The sequence below is a fragment of the Neovison vison genome, chromosome 12, assembly GCF_020171115.1.
Source record: "Neovison vison isolate M4711 chromosome 12, ASM_NN_V1, whole genome shotgun sequence".
Taxonomy (NCBI): Eukaryota; Metazoa; Chordata; class Mammalia; order Carnivora; family Mustelidae; genus Neogale; species Neogale vison.
Window position 1 is genome coordinate 76,575,771 of NC_058102.1, and position 19,480 is coordinate 76,595,250.

Genomic DNA, 19,480 nt, shown 5'->3' on the forward strand with positions numbered 1-19,480 from the left:
ATGCTGCTTTATTAGAGTCCCATTTTCTCTCAATTGTTTTACCATCATGTAAAATGATAAAAATAACACATTCTATATGTGTTTAATGTGGTATATAGCAACAAGGGTACTTTATTTAAGAGGGGGAGGGGCAGTGGGAGAGGGATAAAGAGAGAATTTTAAGCAGGCTCCACACTCAGCACCAAGCCCAGTGTGGGGCTCCTCACAACCCTGAGATTATGACCTGACCTGAATACAAGAATCAGTCACTTAACCAACTGAGTCACCCAGGCACCCCCAACTAAGAACACTTTGATAGATTTTATTAATTCGATCATTTCAAAATATTATAAAATTGTGGTTACCACAAATTCTTTTGAAAAGCTATGTCAAAAAAATTGGGATGATGCTGAATCTATTTGAAAGCACAGGAAACAGAGGACCCTATATCCAATATTTATATAATTAGTTTGCCTGTGATCCTTTTCAGCTCAAAGGCCTAGAATTTTACATTTTAAGCTAGTTCAAGTTCCTCTAGTCTTACTAAAGTTATACATAATGGATAAGCACTTAAAGAACCCTTTACTAAGCGTTCCTTTCTAAATATATAGAACTATTCAGATTATCTTCTAAATATTTTAGGTAGATCAGTTACCATGTCAGAATATCATTAGCTTACTTGCTCTGGCCCATCAGAGAGGGAATAACGCAACATACCTACTATAAGCAACAAAAGAAACAGATTGCTTATAATTAGAAGCTATCAGAAAATAAACACTAATTAATTTTAATTTACTTCTCTAAGCAAAACCCAGAATCACCTCAATTTGTTGTGGAAAAGATACCCGAATAAACTCCTAGGTATCCATTACAATTTAAATAATTATTTTTATTTGAACAATTACCATAATTGTTTTTCTTTGTAATCTGGGATTACTTCAAATGTACCTACATTTAAAACTGTTAATTATAGGGGCGCCTGGGTAGCTCAGTGGGTTAAATCTCTGCCTTTGGCTCAGGTCATCATCTCTGGGACCTGGGATCAAGCCCTGCACAGGGCTCTCTGCTCAGCTTTGAGCCTGCTTTCTCCTCTCTCTCAGCCTACTTGTGATCTCTCTGTCTCTCTCTATCAAATAAATAAATAAAATATTTTTTTAAAAAACCCTGTTAATTATAAGTAAAATGAAAGTTATTTCAGATTATATCCATTCCCAATGATTATGGCTTTTTATTTTATATATGAATGTCGCAGGGTACTTCTATAATTTGTATTCTACTCCCTACTTTTCTGTGTTAACATTTAAAAATCTGACAATTTGGGGTGCCTGGGTGGCTCAGTGGGTTAAAGCGACTGCCTTTGGCTCAGGTCATGATCCCAGGGTTCTGGGATTGAGCCCCCGCATTGGGCTCTCTGCTCAGCATGAAGCCTGCTCCCCCCGCCCCCCACCGCCTCTCTGCCTACTTGTGATCTCTGTCTGTCAAATAAATAAATAAAATATTTTTAAAAAAATAAAAAAATAGAAAAAGATCTGACAATTTATGATTGTTTTAGTAAAATGTGTTAGCAACTATTAGAGTTTATATTCATATATTTTTATATTGTTCTGTATTTTTCTCTTTAATAGAGATAAAAGTAGAAAAAAAAGACAAAGTATTGAGAAATGTTGGCTATCTTTTGTACTTGTTGTCTTTAGAATGATCATTCAAAATGCTAAATGCTTCATTGTCATCTGGAATTTAATTGTCAACAATGCTGACAAAAATTTCACAGCAATACTAACTATATTTAAGCATGAGATGTGTTAAGTTTAAGGTACAGCTAAGTACTGCTGTGTTACCATAGTGATAAGAAATTGACAATCAGAAAGCCACAAAATCTAGCTATTAATAATTCAAATAAATGTACACAATGGTACCAATCATGTCATCAGATCCTTTCATGAATAACAAGAATTAAATCTGAGTTTTCAATGCATTAGTCATTCCTAATATTCTTAAAAAAATATGTGGCAAAAAAGAAGTACTCAACTAAAAAGAGATATTACTATTACTGCAATCCTTTTTTTAAGATTTTTTTTTTAAATTTATTTGACAGAGAGAGATCACAAGTAGGCAGAGAGAGAGGAGGAAGCAGGGTCCCTGCCGAGCAGAGAGCCCGATGCGGGACTTGATCCCAGGACCCTGAGACCATGACCCGAGCCGAAGGCAGTGGCTAAACCCACTGAGCCACCCAGGCACCCTGCAATTTTATTTTTAGGGTCTTATTTCTAGGTGCCAAAACGGAGATGTGCAGAGCCTCTGAAGAGCAGGGACTATATTTATTTTCAAGTAATAAGAATAATGTTAGTGGAAAAGTCAAAGTATTGTTAACCTGATAAAAATGCAAACCTCTTAAAACTCAACTTTTGTTAAAAGTATTTATCATTAGATTACTATATGGAATTTCTGTTACTTGACTTTTTGATCTATGAAAATTCTAATTCCATATGATTTACAATTCTGTCAGCCAATTCCTTGAAGATACTTATGCAGCTCACTTGCTTTGAGTCTAGTAATCAGAAAGCAAAGGAATAGAAGTAATTTAGTTACAGCATATTACTTAGCCTTCCTCATGGCTAAAATAATTTCTTTTACAAAGGACATGTTAGAGGCGCCTGGGTGGCTCAGTGGGTTAAAGCCTCTGTCTTGGGCTCAGGTCATGACCCCAGGGTCCTGGGATTGAGCCCCACATCAGGCTCTCTGCTCAGCAGGGAGCCTGCTTCCACCTCTCTCTCTCTCTGCCTGCCTCTCTGCCTGTCAAATAAATAAATAAAAATCTTAAACAAACAAACAAAGGACATGTTAAATGACAAATATTTATCCCCATCATAAAGAGGATTAGGTAACATATCTAGGGCAAGAAACAAAAGTTTGCTTCCTAATTAGTATATGGGGCCAGACTGATTTGGCAGTAGAAACCAAATCTGTGGAGATGTTCATTCATTCACTTGTTCAATCATTCATTGTCTGTTCATTGCATTGTTGTAATATGACATTCTAGAGATTCTATAGATGTAGTAGCATACTACCAGTGTGGTACAGATATGCAGATGCCCTTTCTAGCTTATATTCTATGAAAATTTGTGCAACAGTGAGTCAACATAGGCAAAGTTTGTTCTAGTAACAAATCACACTCCCTAAGATTTGTCTAATGTGGGGGCAGCAAGACTAGTGTATGTGTAACTGACTGTGTATGGGGCTCCATGAGTAGGCCTGAATTAAGCCATATCACATTCTTTATTCCAGCGGCCCTTTCAGACCAACATTCCACTCAGGCAATGGCCCCAGGGAAGTCTGCATCTTACTTAAATAAACACACTCTTTGTCCTTCTGAGGCTCTCCATATTGGTGTACTCTACATATGTGTACCTAGAGTTCCATTAAGAATCAAAAACCCAAAAACTACAGACCAAGAGTAAAACAGTAATCAAGATATTTAAACTAGCATTCCTCCATATTCTTACTTAGGTTGTTTTCCAGGCCACATCATCATTTTCTAATCTGAGATCTGAGACTAAGGAAAAAAAAAAAAAAAAAAAAAAGAAAAGAGAAAAGAAAGAAAGGAAGAGCAAAGCAAGGATCTCACTAACAATACTTTGTTGATTATGAGAATACCCTTTCAAGTTGCCTCTCAAGGAGGCAAACTAGGGTGTTCTAACCTCGGTCCTGATCTCATGCGCTCCTGGTTCTTTAATAGTTATTATTTGGTTTTATATGTGTGGGTTAAACAACACTCTTCAATAACAGTTCTATCCCTCCAAATAGGAAATCCTGGATTTGGAAAGTATTTATATAGAAACAATTCAAAAGGATGTTCAAACTTTTAAGTATCTACAAAACTCATTTGATACAAGTACATTCTGCAATGCAGTTGTGTCAATGTTGGTGTTATTGGTGTTATGTGTTTATTTCATTCTAATGTACTTCTTGAACCAAAAGTCTTTATTCTGTTGCGAGACAGTCTCTTCTTTTGACAACATAGAGGTTAACTGATGATTTTTAATGTCATAATGCATTATGAAAACTAAAATTTATATCTCTGCAGGAAGTCTGATTTTATTTTTTAATTTTCCTTAAAGATTTTACTTATTTATTTGAGAGAGAGTAAGCAAAAGAGAGAGGACAGGCTGAAGGGGAGAGGCAGAGGGAGAACCAGACTCCCCTCTGAGCAGGGAGTCCAACATGGGGCTCAACTCCAGGACCCTGGGATCATGATCTGAGCTAAAGGCAGACACTTAACTGACTGAGCCACCCAGGTACACCAGAAGCCTGATATTAAATTAAGAAATACTTTTACAGATTATATAAAATTTTATAGATAGGTGGGTTTTGGAAGATTAGAAGGACTAGTGAACATATTCTAATTTGAAAGTGATTTGAACTTAGTTTAAAGGAATTTCAATGTTACACAAGAATATCTCTCTTCACGTTAGCAAAAATGAATGATAGCCAGTACCTATGCTAAATTTTATTTCTTTTTAAAGGTTTTATTTATTTGAGAGAGACAGGAAGAGAGAGAGAGTACAATCAGGGGAAGAGAGGCAGAGAGAGAGGAAGAAGTAGAAGCCCCAGTTTAGAGCTCAATCTCAGGACCTTGGGGTAATGACCTGAGCCAAAGGCAGACGCTTAAGTGACTGAGTCACCCAGGCCCACCAGTTCCTGTTACGTTAAAATTGTCTCGGATTTTCCTCACCCCCCAGCATTATAAATGACCTCTGCTTCCAAACAATAGCTTGATATTAGTACAGATTTAGCACACCAAGCAAACAACCTTAGCTGGTGATATTTGCAAGGGAGTAGTAATTTTTCGGAGAAATGTGCCCTGCTGCCAACAACCACCAAGACAAAATAACTTCAGAGTCAGATTTGCCAAATTTGTTAGCTCCACTCAGCTGGATGACTTCAACCTAAGTTTTCTCATCTAAAGATAGGGACACTAACACCAACTTTATGAGTTTTCATATGGAAAAATTAGAAACATATGTGTAGAATAGTTGAGTAATGCACAGCAATCGCTTGTCACCTTGTAAAATAACAAAACAAAACAAAAACAAAGTAATAAGACCAGAGATGTTTAGCTCTTGCTAAAGATGCTCCAGGATCCATCAATTATTTTAAGAGGTCATATGATTCCCAACATAAAAATCAATATTAATTCACTTTATGTTAAAAATACATAGGCTGATCAACTATACTTCAATTAAAAAAATGCATAGGCTGTATCATTACATGCATGAATAGAAATGCCAACAAAGGGAGCATGGATTAAATGCTGGCACCGCTAAAGCTGAGGTTTCATGTCATAAGCTCTTCTGACTAAGAAAAGCAATTGACAAATACAGAAATTTTTGGAAAATGAATGCAAACTATACAAGAACCATAGTTTGTTATCCCCCATAAATTTGGGACAATGCTGGAGAGGCTTTAATTATTATGATTGTCTGAGAAAACATTTAAGGTCAAACAGTGGTTTGTTTTTTTCTTTTCAATCACAGGTAGATGTTTTTAATATGATTATTTTATTAATCTGAAAATAAGAAGCAGTGAATGTAGAGGGTTTAGAACCAGAGATTTGATGAATTCTAGCCCTGGCTCTGAAATGCTATGTAACTCAAAGTATTAAAGTCTCTGGTCTCTTTGAACTCCAGTTTAATTATTTAAAACATTCTATTTAACATGGTTTATTCAGAGCATGATCAATATATACTGTTGCTACATTAAAAGATAGAAGTAGCCTTATCGATATTTAATTTTCTTTATAGTCTAATTAGTTGTGCTATCATTCCTGCATACAATCAAATTTAGGATTTTCATGTTTCATTTAATTTAAAAATGTAGCTCATAACTACTTTATTACACATTTAGCCTAGAAGATTAAACTGCATGGTACTTGAACATACTATACTGTGTATACTGTGAATGAAGTGGCAAGCAAATGAAATGTTATTTATGATTTCAGAATATCTTCTGGCAAAAAAGAATGAGAATCAATGAGTGTAAGAGAAGTTATTGTCATCTTTTGGTATGTTTCTTGAGGAGCATTAATAGACTAAAATTTAACATATTAAGCTATCTATATATGATATAAATATAATAATATATATTTGAATATAAGAAAAATGTGTCATTTACTTATAGAGAGGAGATAAGTTCTTTGGGTGGAAACTGGACAAATAGCAGATCCACAAAGCAAAAGAGAACTTTAAAAAGTTTTTTCTTTTTTTTTAAAGTTACAAAACTTTTAAAAGTTTTAAAAACTTTAAAAAGTAATTCAGAGAACTTCAACATGAAAAGCTTTAGCAATGTTTAAGGACCTAGCTAATGGGCACTATTATTTCCAGTATGTACCAATGACACAATATTCATGGAGTTGAATTAATAAATATTTGCTTTTCTGAAATTGGTGTATTAGAGAGAAGGTGAATAGGAAAAACTTGCTTAGAAGCATCCAAAAGCAAGAACAAAAATTGCGTGCCTACTTGAATCTGAGGCATTTCTGATCTATTTAGTCACTGGAGAAACATCCAAATCATGACAGCTATTAAAATCCTAACTAACTTTCAAAACCTAAATCAAAAGACACAGTGTTATATTGTGATTTTTCTCATTTTGAATATCTACAGCAATTCCTGCCTTTCTTGAGCCACTTAGTCTAACTTGTATTGAAGTTGATTGCTTATTTTTTTTCCTAATCAAATTTAACATAAGCTCCACATTGAAAGTTACTGTGTTTTCTTCATTGTCTATCCTCCATAGCATCTAATAGCAGGACTTTTTTTTTTTTAAGTATTTTTTTTAAATTTATTTGACACAGAGAGAGATCACAAGTAGGCAGAGAGGCAGGCAGAGAGAGAGAGGGAAGCAGGTTCCCTGCTGAGCAGAGAGCCCAATGCGGGGCTCAATCCCAGGACCCTGAGATCATGACCTGAGCCATAGGCAGAGGCTTAACTCACTGAGCCACCCAGGTGCCCCATAGCAGGACTTTAATAAATACTTAAAATTTTAAAAAAAGAGTAGAGTTTTAACAAAGAATAAAGTACATTAATGTTCCCAAGATATGAAGTACGATATCCTAGCCATCTCATCCCTTTTCTCTTGTTTTTATTTTTATTAATGTTTAGTTAAATCTAATTCAAGCCTTATAATACAATCCTCTCACTTTCCTAACCTTTTACTTCTTAAATTCCAAAGTCAAGGATGGTCAGAAATTTGCACAAGTTACCTTTTCATACAAAATTATGGGAAGTCTGAATCTATTTCAGATCTGTTAAAGGTAAGTATTAAGGCATAGGGACTGAGTAGTAAGAAGATCATGATTAAATTTTCATTCCCAAGATATTTCTACCAAGAAAGGGTAGTGAGAGCAAGAGCTCTGGGAACAGAATTACACAGTGGGTTGGTGCCCAACTGGAGATTGTTGCTGAGGAGAGATATGTATACAAATGATCCTCTGAATGATATATATATATTAAAAAAAACAACCAACAACACAGTAATATAAAGGAACACAAGATTTCACTACCTTTTGTCAATAAACAACTATTTCTTCTCTTTCTTTTCTTCCTCCCTTCCCTCCAGTCCTTCCCTCTTTGTTCCTCCCCACTTTCTCCTTTACTCTCCTCACTCTTTGTCCTCAACCCCCATTAGGATATTTCAATTGCCTATTGTGGTGAATGTTAGCATAAAATAATGTTTTGTTAGCAGGTGAACTAAACAAATAAAGGACCGAGCTTTTGAGGCTTAAATGGTTGAAGATAGAGACATTCTACTGAGTTACTACATGACTAATGGATCCTAAATTAGTGGATTAGTGAATCCAAAAGCAGGAAATCACAATCTACTCTTAGGTGGTTGAGAAAACAGGAAAAACTACATCAAGAATTGACAAAAGATATTCGGGATCTGTATCCAACTGGAACACTTTTCCTGAGGGTTAAGATAGCTAATAGTAGGAAACAACAAGTTTTAGTCATCAGTTTGAAGTGTACGGTATAGTCACATTGCTGAGGAAATTCGGTCTTGAACAAATTGCCCAAATATTTTTTTTAAAGTCACACTTAAGCAACACTAAGCATTTTACCATATATTATTCCATAGATTTAGAGCAGTTAAATCTACATTAGAGATGAAATTTTTTTCTGCTAAAACTTATCAAATGTTCTAATAGTTATCATACCCAATTAATGAAACAGGAAAACTGTTTTGAAACTAGTTTATCTAGCACAACTTTTTATTTGAATCCTTGAACTAAGGCCCAGATTTTTGCTTATCTGGTTCTCATTATTAACATTGTTAAAGCATTAGAAGACATTAAGTGGGATAATACTGAGGACATTTCACAATTTCTTAGGAATTAAGGTTTTCCAGCTTGCAAAATGAGCCATAGCTACATTCTCTGAAGACATGGTTTAAAATATAAGTGTCCTAATTTGCTTAATTTCAACTTTTTTTTCCTCAGTGGTTCTTTTTTCTTTTGTATACAAATGACATTACTGGAAACCCACTTAAACAAAATCTACTCCTTTTTTCCCCATGAGATAACAACTAATATACATTTGATCACTACATGGAGATCCATCTTCTATCAAGAAGTCTTTCAGTTATAAAAAGTGAAAACAGGGAGATTATTATAAAGTCTGTTTATAACTTATGAATTTATACTTATTATATTATATACTTATTCTGTAGGTACATAAGACTCAATTCTGTATTCACTTTACAGGTTTTTTTCCTACCAAACTAGTACTTAACCATTCTATATTACTATAAATTAATGCAATAAACCATTAGATAATAATAGTCATTAATGAGAATATTCAAAAAAGTGTTTAAGAATGCCTACTGACAAATATTTTGAAGGAGGTTGTAGCAGCTTTCTTTGAAATCATAAACACTTATAAGATTATTTTCAAGCTTTCTTGAAGAAAACAGCATTTAGAATATAAGAAATATACATTTAGACTCTCTTGGTTTATATATACATTTAAATATATTTTATGCTTTTTTGAAAGATAAGTTTTATTAAATTTTAAACATAAATACAAATCTTCATGTTTCTAGAAGCTACATAAGATAAAATTACTTTTAACAGTAATTATTTTAAAATACTTTAACATTAAAAAATAGTTTTCATTCTCATTTCTCCCTAAGTTGCAGTTGACCTTTTGCTTAGGCAACAGTAAATTTCATAATGAAGAAAAAGTTCCCAGTGATTTATGTTTGTTGCAAAATAACACAGGTCTCTCTGAGGGCAAATATTGGAATTTATGTACTTTGTTTTTTTCCCCTACTTTTAAAAAATTTGGTAAAATACACATAAAATTTGTTCTGCCATTTCTATGTCCATAGCTCAGTGGTATTTTTTCTTTTTGTTTTTTTTTTTCAGCTTTATTGAGATAAAATTAACATATAACATTGTGTAAGTTTAAGGTATGCAAGTTGTTTATACAGGGTATACAAGTAAGTTTAAGGTATACAAGTTGATTTCATATATTATATAGCAAAATTATTATCACTGAAGTATTACCTGATGACTCTATCACCTCACATAATTACCGTGACTTTATTGTGGCGAGAACATTTTAGACTTCTCTCTCAACAACCTCCAAGTATATTTTACTGCTTGTGCTCGCTTCGGCAGCACATATACTAACTGTAACCACAATACTGTGCATTAGATTATCAGAACTTACTCAACTTCTAACTAGAATTTTGTATTTCTGACCAGCATCTCCCCATTTCCTCTACTTGCCAGCTCTTGGTAACCATCATTTGATTCTCTAAGTTTGGTTTTTTTTAGAGTTCACATATAGGTGCTATCATACAGTACTTGTCGTTCTTTGTCAGAATTATTTCACTTAGTATAATGTATTATATATTTATTTCACTTAGCATAACTTAGTATAACTATTTTCACTTAGTATAATGTTCTCAAAGTCTTTTCACATGTTCTCTTAGCTGAAGAAGTTTCCATTGTACAAATACACACACACACACACACACACACATCTCTTTCCATTTGACTGTCACTGGACACTGAGGTTGTTTCCACATTTTGCCTATTGTAAATAATGCTGCAATGAGTATGAGAATACAGGAATCCCTTCAAGATCCTGTTTTCATTTTCTTTAGACATATATAACCAGAAGTGGTATTGCTGGATCAGATGATAGTTCGGTCTTTAATTTTTTAAGGAGCTTCCTTATAGTTTTCCATAGTGGCTGAACCAACTTACATTCCCTCCAATAGTGCACAAGGTCCCCTTTTCTTCACATCCTTCCCAACACTTGTTAGCTATTGTCTTTTTTTTCCCTAAAGAATTTATTTATTTGAGAGAGAGAGAAAGAGAGAGCATAAGAGGTGTGGAAGAGGCAGAGGGAGAAGCAGACTTTCCACTGACCAGGCAACCTGATCCCAGGCTTGATCTCTGGACCCATGATCATGAGCCCCACATTGGGCTTCCAGCTCAGTAGGGAGTCTGCTTCTCCCTTTCCTTCTGTCTGCTGCTCCCTCTGCTTGTGCTCTCTCTCTCTCTGTCAAATAAATAAAATAATATCTTTATTAAAGAAAAAAAAAAGAAGAAGAACTGCTATTGTAACATCCCATACATTTGGGCTTCCATTCTCATATGTTTCAACATTTTTAAAATTTCTCTTTTGATTTATTCTTTGGCCCATTGGTTGCTCAGGAGTATTACTTAATTTTCACATATTTGTAAAATTTCCAGCTTTCCTCTTATTATTGATATCTAGTTTCATACCATTGTAATGGGAAAAGAAGTACTTGGTATGATTTCAATCTTCCTAAATTTGCTAAGACTTATTTTGTGTCATATGATATTCCTAGAGAATGCTCCATGCATGCTTGAGAATATCTATTTTGCTGCTGTTGGATAGAATGCCTATATATGTCTGTTAGGTCTGTTTGGTCTGAAGTATGGTTCAAGTTCAATATTTCTTGTTAATATTCTGTCTGGATGATCTATTTGTGGTTGAAAGTAGGGTCCTAAAGCTCCCAGGTATTAATGTATAGTTGTATAACTTTCTTCAGATTTGTTAGTATTTGCTTAGTATATTTAGGTGCTCCACTTGTTGGGGGCATATATATTATAGCTATTATATCTTCTTGACAAATTGACCCCATTATCATTATATAATGACCTTCTTTGTCTCTTGTTAACATTTTTCACTTGAAGTCTATTTTGTCTGATAAAATCATAGCTACCCCTGCTCTCTTTTGGTTTCCATTTACATGGACTATCTTTTTCCATCCCTTCACTTTCAGTCTGTGTGTGTCCTTAAAGCTGAAGTGAGTCTTTTATAGGCAGTATAGATGTGGGTCTTGTTTTTTTATCTCGCCAGCCACTCTATGCCTTTTGACTGGAGAATTTAATCCATTTACATTTAGAGTAAGTGTTAATAGTCAAGAACTTACTAATGCCAAACTAAGTCAGTTTTCTGACTTTTTTTTTTTTTTTTTGCGTTCTCTGGCCCCTTTTTCCCTCTCTTGCAGCCTTTCCTTTGTGAATTGGTGATTTCCATAGTAGTTCTCTCTCTGATAACTTTCTCTTTATCTATGAATCTACTATGGGTTTTTGCCTTGTGTTAACAACCCAACTTCAATTGCATACAAACTCTCTACCCTTTCACTCTCCTTCTTTTAAGTTTTTAACTTCACAACTTATCTCTTTTTATATTGGAATTATACTACTTATAAATAGTTATTTTTATACTTTGTCCTTTATACTTATATTTAAGTGGTTGATACACTGTCATATTAGAATATTCTGAATTGACTATATATATTTACCTTTACTGGTGTATCTGTCTATTTTCATGTTACAAGTTACCTTCATTTCAATTCCAAGAACTCCTTTCAGCATGTCTTATAAGGAAGGTCTAGTGGCAATGGATTCCCTCAGCTTTTGTTTGTCTAGGAAAGACTTTATTTCTCCTTAATTTCTGAAGGATAATTTTACAGGATTATGTACTTTTCTATTCCTTGGAAATATCTTGTATTGCTCAGGTCACAGCTATGTTCAAGAATTGTATCTTTCATATTATATAGGAAATTTAAAATAGCTAAAAATGTAAAATTTATATATATGATTTTATTTGGATTAAGAGAATAGAATTCGGGGCGCCTGGGTGGCTCAGTGGGTTGAGCTGCTGCCTTTGGCCCGGGTCATGATCTCGGGGTCCTGGGATCGAGTCCCACATCGGGCTCTCTGCTCAGCAGGGAGCCTGCTTCCCTCTCTCTCTCTCTCTGCCTGCCTCTCCATCTACTTGTGATTTCTCTCTGACAAATAAACAGATAAAAAATCTTAAAAAAAAAAGAGAATAGAATTCTATGACAGAATATTTTCCTCATGATTTTATACCTTATAACCTAAATTAAAAATTTAAAATCAGTCTACTTAACACCTTAATGGCTGAAACTTAAGCATTATCTGTATAATTTAATTGTCAGATTCAAAAGGTTTCCCAAAAGCATACAGAGGAAGAGACAATGATTCTGGTGTCATAAAATGTTATCTACTTTATGTTAAACATAAGAATTCATGACACTGCTCACATCCAACATTTTCTTATTGCCAGTGCAATTCATTCTCCCATACTTCAAGTAGCTTCTTACTACTAACATAAGTCTTACTTTAAAGCAAAGAACCTCACAAACCCTCATGTTCCTAACTATAACATGTGGTCTAAAAATTAGACCAGGGAGCAGGATGGTACAAACACTTTTTGACAAAAGAAAAGGGGCAAGAGAGACATGTGATAGTACCTTACTTGATGTAAGTTTTATATTTGTTCTGTCTCTGTACTTCCAGCCTAAGTGCTCTATTATGTTCCACACAATAGCCATCTAATACAGGAGTGCTCTGTGATGTCCACCTAGCCCAGGGTGATGACAGATGGAAAAGATGAGCACGAGTGTGCCTCTTCCTCAAATTTCGTTTTCTCTCACCCACAATAAATATTCCAAATTCTCAAATATAACTTTGTATTTAGATGTTCCTAAATTATTATAAGGAAAGATGGCTAAAGACTTCAAAAGAAACAATATTCTTTTAAAATATCTCTATGCTTACTTTGCGCTCATTTGTAATTTTTTAAATTAAGGTAGTTTCAAATCATTAATTAATAATATAGATAGCTGTAATAAAGACTATTTTATGGAGGCTCTTCAGATATAAACGAACAATATTAGAACATATGAATGTATACAGTTTGATGAAAAGACTGGTATACTATACAAATACAGCTTTGTCTGTGAGAAGAGATAATCTGACATCTAAAGCAATCAAATCATTTCTTCAATTAGCTTGCTCTTCCTCGAGACTAACATCTATGGTCTTTGAGTGCTCCATATATCTAGATAGATGTGAAAATAAAAAGAAGTGGTTTTATCCTGGAAACTCTCAAAATCAAAGCAATAATGAAACTTTTTTGAATAACTGAATTTGATTTTCTTAATAGTTTCTCTCAGTGAAAACAAGTTTAAAGATTAAAAACTGAGGAGCTTAAGGAATCAAGATAATTCAAAAGCAAATTGAAATTTTCTCATGATATAAAATATGTACCTACCTTTGTGGAATATAGAACATATGTTGGGGAGGTGGCTTATAGAGGACTCCTTCATACACAGGCCAGAGCCCACTTAAAATTCTGAAGAGAGAACTTTTCCCACAACCATTAGGACCAGTTATCAAAAGATGCATTCCTTCTTGTACCTGAAGTAAGAAATAAAATGATAAACTGCTATATTTAAAAATGATTTCATTTGGCAGCATTTAAGAGTGATTCATTTTTAAAAAACTTTCAAACACATGATAACCCAGGGAGGGCAAGGATAAGAAAAAAATCAGGATGGAGAATTTCCAGTTTTGCTCTGAAGCTAAAACTGAAACTAAAACTAAAAGCATCATAAAATAATCCAACTCCAAAGGAAATGAATCTTCTTAGAATGAGCACTGCCTTTCTAAAATTTTAATTGATACTACACACATATGTTGAAACACAGCCACATGGGAAATAAGAAAGTATAAAATTTTTAATTAAAATACATTTAATTTTACTTTATTTATTTTAATATTTGGTTAAATTTATATTGAATTCAAATACAACTCTGTTGTATTTGTCAGTTGGAGTTATTAGCTACAAAGCTATTCTAAGATCCAGCTGGGTAGCTTAATTTTATACTTCAGCAGTGTGAAATGTTACACAGTCACAAAGGCCCATAATCAGTCAGATGAAATGATTCTAATTCTGTTTTATTCACAGATGGAGAAAATACATTTACCAAACCAAGACAGAGGAAAGCAACAGGATTATAATTTAGTCTTATGTCTAGGAATGAATTTAAAACCTATATATATATATGTATATATATATGTCAGAAGTCATTTATCCATTATCAACTGGATGGTTCTCTTTAGAATTTTCCTTTTTTTTTGTCATTTAAATTTAAACAGTTGAATTTCATGAGTTCCCATTCCACCCAATAGGTTCAGGAAGTTGTCTTAGTATGGTATTTGAAGAGTATTAGAAAGAACAAGGAAAAGGAACAGCATTTAAAAATTTGCTCTAAGAACAATGATAACATTTTTAAGAACAAATGATATTTTGTAATGGTGATTAAACAGTGAATACAGCATCAAAGTATGAGGGACAGGGGGCACCTGGGTGACTCAGTTGTTAAGCATCTGCCTTTGGCTCATGTCATGGTCCCAGGGTCCTGGGATCATGTCCCCATCGGGCTCCCTGCTCAGTGGGAAGGCTGCTCCTCCCTGTCCCACTCGCCCTGCTTGTGTTCCCTCTCTGGCTGTGTTTCTCTCTGTTAAATAAATAAGTAAAATCTTAAAAAAAAAAAAAAAAGTATGAGGGACAGAACTCTACAGTATGCTTGTAGATAAAGCTTTGTATAATATCGATACAAATATTTAAGTATTAATGATATAGAATATATCATACTGAAAATTCAAAGATGAAAAACATTGTATTATTTGGATTATGCCAGTATAAGGAGTCCACTCCATGTCGGCAAACTGTATATAACATAAGCTGAAAACTTTTTGTTGAAAGAAGGTGGTAGAAAGAGGGAGGAAGGGAAGGGAAAGAATAGGGTTGGGATAGGGTTAAGAGAAGAGAATTCTATGACAGAATTTATAATAAGTATATGTAGCAAAAATTGTTGAGATATATATATTCCATCTAAATAATTAGACATTTCCTCTGTAAACATTGATTATTTACCATGTGCCAGACATTCTTCTAGGCACAAGCGATATAGGGCTACCCAAGGCAAACTCTCAGTTCTCATGGTTTACATTTCAATGGGAAAGATGGAAAAAAAGACATGAACAAAAAATTAGGTAGTGAGGGGCGCCTGGGTGGCTCAGTGTGTTAAGCCGCTGCCTTCGGCTCAGGTCATGATCTCAGGGTCCTGGGATCGAGTCCCACATCGGGCTCTCTGCTCAGCAGGGAGCCTGCTTCCTCCTCTCTCTCTGCCTGCCTCTCTGCCTACTTGTGATCTCTCTCTGTCAAATGAATAAATAAAATCTTAAAAAAAAAATAGGTAGTGATAAATGCTATTATAATAGCAAAAGAAGAAAGATGCATTTGGGAAAGATGGTGGCATTGTGGGGTTAGTGGCAGTGGCGGTAGTGAGCAGTGCTCCTTTTGATTGAGTGGTCAGAAAATCCTCTTTGAGGAGGTTATATTTCTCCTGAACCTGGGTGACAAGAGAAAACCAGTCAGAGCTGGAAGAGTATTTCAGACACTGGACACAGCTACCCCAAGGATGTAAGATGGGAGTAAGCTTGAGTCTAACATTTTACTATAGGTATTTTTTCTCCCTAATTGTAGCCAAACCGAAAAGCTATTTTGATAGAATAAAGTTAGAAAATCCTGGGAAAAGCCCCAAAAGAATTAATCTTGTGACTTGCTATGCTCTTTTACTAGAGAGAAGTTAGTTAAGGCAATGTAATTTGTAGAAGCATCAATACTTCCCAAATGATTTTTTTAAAGGTACGTGCCATGGCAAAAGGCATATTCATAAAATATTTTCATTCATAAAATATCATTCTCAGGAATTCTCAGATATTTAACACATTTTGAGTCCTAATAGAAGCCTTTTTCACATTCAAATTATTTTACTGGCATAAATTTTCCCATGTTTAGTAAATAGCAAGTCTGAGGCAAAAATAATTCCCACATTCATTGAGTTTTCTTCTCCAAACAGTTTTTAAATTCCACAATATCTACAAAAGGATGAGAACATTTTCCTCTAGAAACCTGCTTATTTGTCAATGCATACAGAGGAAACAGAATTTTCATTACATTTGGGACCTGACACTTTAAATAAGTGTCAGAAAAATACCAGTTATCATAAAGTGTACTATAATAACGTGTATCTTTGTAGAAGTTCAAAATTCATAACATTTTTGTTAGATTATGTATTTTAAAATTTATTTTTTTATAAAAAAATAAACTGAGCCCTGAGCTTTTTCACAGGAAGAGTGTGATAAGTCCACAATAATGCAATTAGTAGGTGGCAGAATTTAAGACTTACTATGTTTAATAAATGGAGCAATGAGAATTGATATTATAAAGCCTAACCTGCAAACTCTATATAAAAATTCATAAATTATAAATTACAAACTATTAATAAGTAATTAAACATTCCATGCATGGCTCTTCAAATGTTTTATTTCAAATCTACTTAAGATTATGGTACATCATTACACCTAATAGGTACTCATGACCAGATCCAAATAATTAAGTCAATCTATAGGTCTATAAATGGAAAAATAAAGTCTAACCAAGTTGCAGTTAAAACACAATTTCTTGTGGGACTGGGTGGCTCAGTGGGTTAAGCCTCTGCCTTTGGCTCACGTCATGATCTCAGGGTCCTGAAATCAAGCCTTGCATTGGGCTCTCTGCTTGGCAGGGAGCCTGCTTCCCTCTCTTTCTTTGCCTGTCTCTCCGCCTACTTGTGATCTCTCTCTTTCTGTCAAATAAATAAATAAAATCTTTTTAAAAACCCACAATTTCTCATATTTATTAACGCAGAATTTCCCTATGTTCAGTATTTATCATCTTCCAGCACTCGTATTCATTTGCAAACCCATCCTTAAAATTAAACCTATACTGAGGTCCATACTAAAATAATTTGTACATGTATTCTCATGCTCGTAATTCTGTTACCAAGTCCAATCATGTCTTTGAACTACGCTTAAATGCCTGCATTATAATCATTTATGCTTATCTGCAAATTATTTTGTACTTGAATTCCAAAATGTATGTTTAAATTGTACAATGCTTTAACTTAGGGCTTCAGGTTTGTTAAGCAATTTTTACATCTTGGTTTTTGCAATCAAGACATAGAACAATAAATAAAAAGATATCTCTTATTTTCAACAAAATTAAAAACTAAATGTCAATCCATGAATCTTCTCTTTTTTTCCAAATGGAAGATGTGATTATTGGAAATATAAATTGAATTTAGGTAATATACAATAACAGAAGTAAACTTGCTAAGGACCTCTTTCCCTATATTGTAGTAAATATATTATAGTATAGGCTTATATATTTTGAGTCATCCCTATAAGGAAAAAATTAAAATTTATTTCCAGATATTAATTTCTGAAGAATTTTTCTTTTGTTCCCAGAAGTTACCTTGTACAGGCCCTCAGTGCACTGAGAAATTTTGATTTTCAACCTGGCAAAAAAGCAGTAGAAATCAAATTTCTCTTTCTCTTTGCTTTCTGAGGAAGTAACTGCTTCTGTAATTGAGCCACTGTGCATACCTTTCTTGATTTCCCCTCCTTTCCATACGCTCCTCCAAGTATTTAACATAAGGTACATGAATTCTGAGTTGTTTTGTATTAGTGGGATGGCAACAATCAGAAGATTCTTGAATATCATCTTACTTTGAAGTTTAGCCTGGAAGCCACCACTTCTCCCGTTGGTGTAATTATGGGAACATTTTCACAAATAATTCCATGATCCACATCAATAACTCTTCCTAAAAGTTAAGGAATAGTTCAAGTTATAAAAGCAATTGCATGTTGCATCTACATCTAGAGCAAATTTTAATGTAAATGTGGACATTCTGATGCATATATTTGGAAAATCTTTTTCAGAAACATGATTTTACAATAATCTAATGTCAATGTCATAATGAGAGCAAGATGAGATAAACTCTATCTGATGGAACCCAGGCCATATTCTTTATAATTACTTATTTCACTAAAGACCTTTCCGATTTAAAAAAAAAAAAAGAAAAAAAAAAAAGAAGATACAGCACAGCAAAAAGGGAATTAAGGCAAAGAAGAGTACAATTTTAAAAAATGTGATAACCAAACTTAAGTTTGAAAACATGGAAGGATGAAGAACAATAAGATGTTAGCTCTAATTCCGTGTTTGAATTTTAAAAGCAAACAATTTGTTCTGCCATATGGGCAGTTTCCAAAAATAATTCTAGAAATTTGTCCTAAATACAAGTAGCATAATTTTCTTATGGTAATGTTAGTCACCACTCCTCGAATTGCAACACTAATTTTAGGAAGAACTGTTTAAATAAGCAAGTATTTGTTCTTTGTAAATGATAAAAGGTATCTTCCAGAAATGTTTGGTTCTGTTGCTAAAGTAAATGTTTAAGTATAGGAAAATTTAAAACATTTGATTCAGTACCTTTGATCTCCAGCGTGTCACTGAGGGGTACTTCTATGTTAGCTTCATTCTTGCTGTGGCTTTCAGACTCTTGCATGACAACAGCTCTCTTATAAATGCCTCTTTTCACTTCATCGAAGACCCAAAACATATTGTACACTCGAGCAGTATAGCCTGCTAATTCGGTGATCTAAAACCAACAGAGGGGATAAAATAGAGTTAATATATCCAAGACAGACTTTTTAAAAAAGATATGCAATCCTATCAGCTTTCCTGATTTAATCTTAAAGATCTTATTTTACTCTACATGAAAAAAAAATACATTTGATAACTATCACAAGTAACAGTAAAAGAGAGAAACACAGCAAGGTGTCGATATCAGTTTGACTGGAATTACAAAACCTGTAAAAAATTATTCATTCAAGCCAGGGTTCAAAATAAAATGTAAAGATTTTGAATGTTAGTGACAGCTAAAGATCCTTCAGTCAAATTTCTGATTTAGCTCCCTTACATGACAAATTTCGTTTCCAGAAAATTAGAAATTTTGTGAAAACTTAATGTCATAATGATCCTTTGTTTTGACATCTTTTTTTTTTTCAATTTAAAACAAGATTTGGGACTCCTGGGTGGCTCAGTGGGGTGGCCCCTGCCTTCGGCTCAGGTCATGATTTCAGGGTCTTGGGACTGGGCTCTCTGCTTGGTGGGGAACCTGCTTCTCCGTCTCTCTCTGCCTGCCTCTCTGCCTGCTTGTGATCTCTCTCTCTGTAAAATAAATAAATAAAAAATCT

The 19,480-nt window shown here is 34.0% G+C and overlaps 1 protein-coding gene across 1 annotated transcript in view; it reads right to left on the reverse strand.

Annotated features, from left to right (window-relative positions):
• Positions 1–19,480, reverse strand: part of ABCD2 (ATP binding cassette subfamily D member 2) — a 64,205-nt gene that overhangs the window by 29,212 nt on the left and 15,513 nt on the right. The window contains exons 4-6 of the mRNA XM_044228186.1: positions 18,714–18,882; positions 17,951–18,045; positions 13,605–13,750 (exon numbers count right to left, since the gene is read on the reverse strand). Coding sequence (XP_044084121.1) covers positions 13,605–13,750; positions 17,951–18,045; positions 18,714–18,882 — 410 coding nt within the window. The remainder of the gene's footprint in view (positions 1–13,604; positions 13,751–17,950; positions 18,046–18,713; positions 18,883–19,480) is intronic.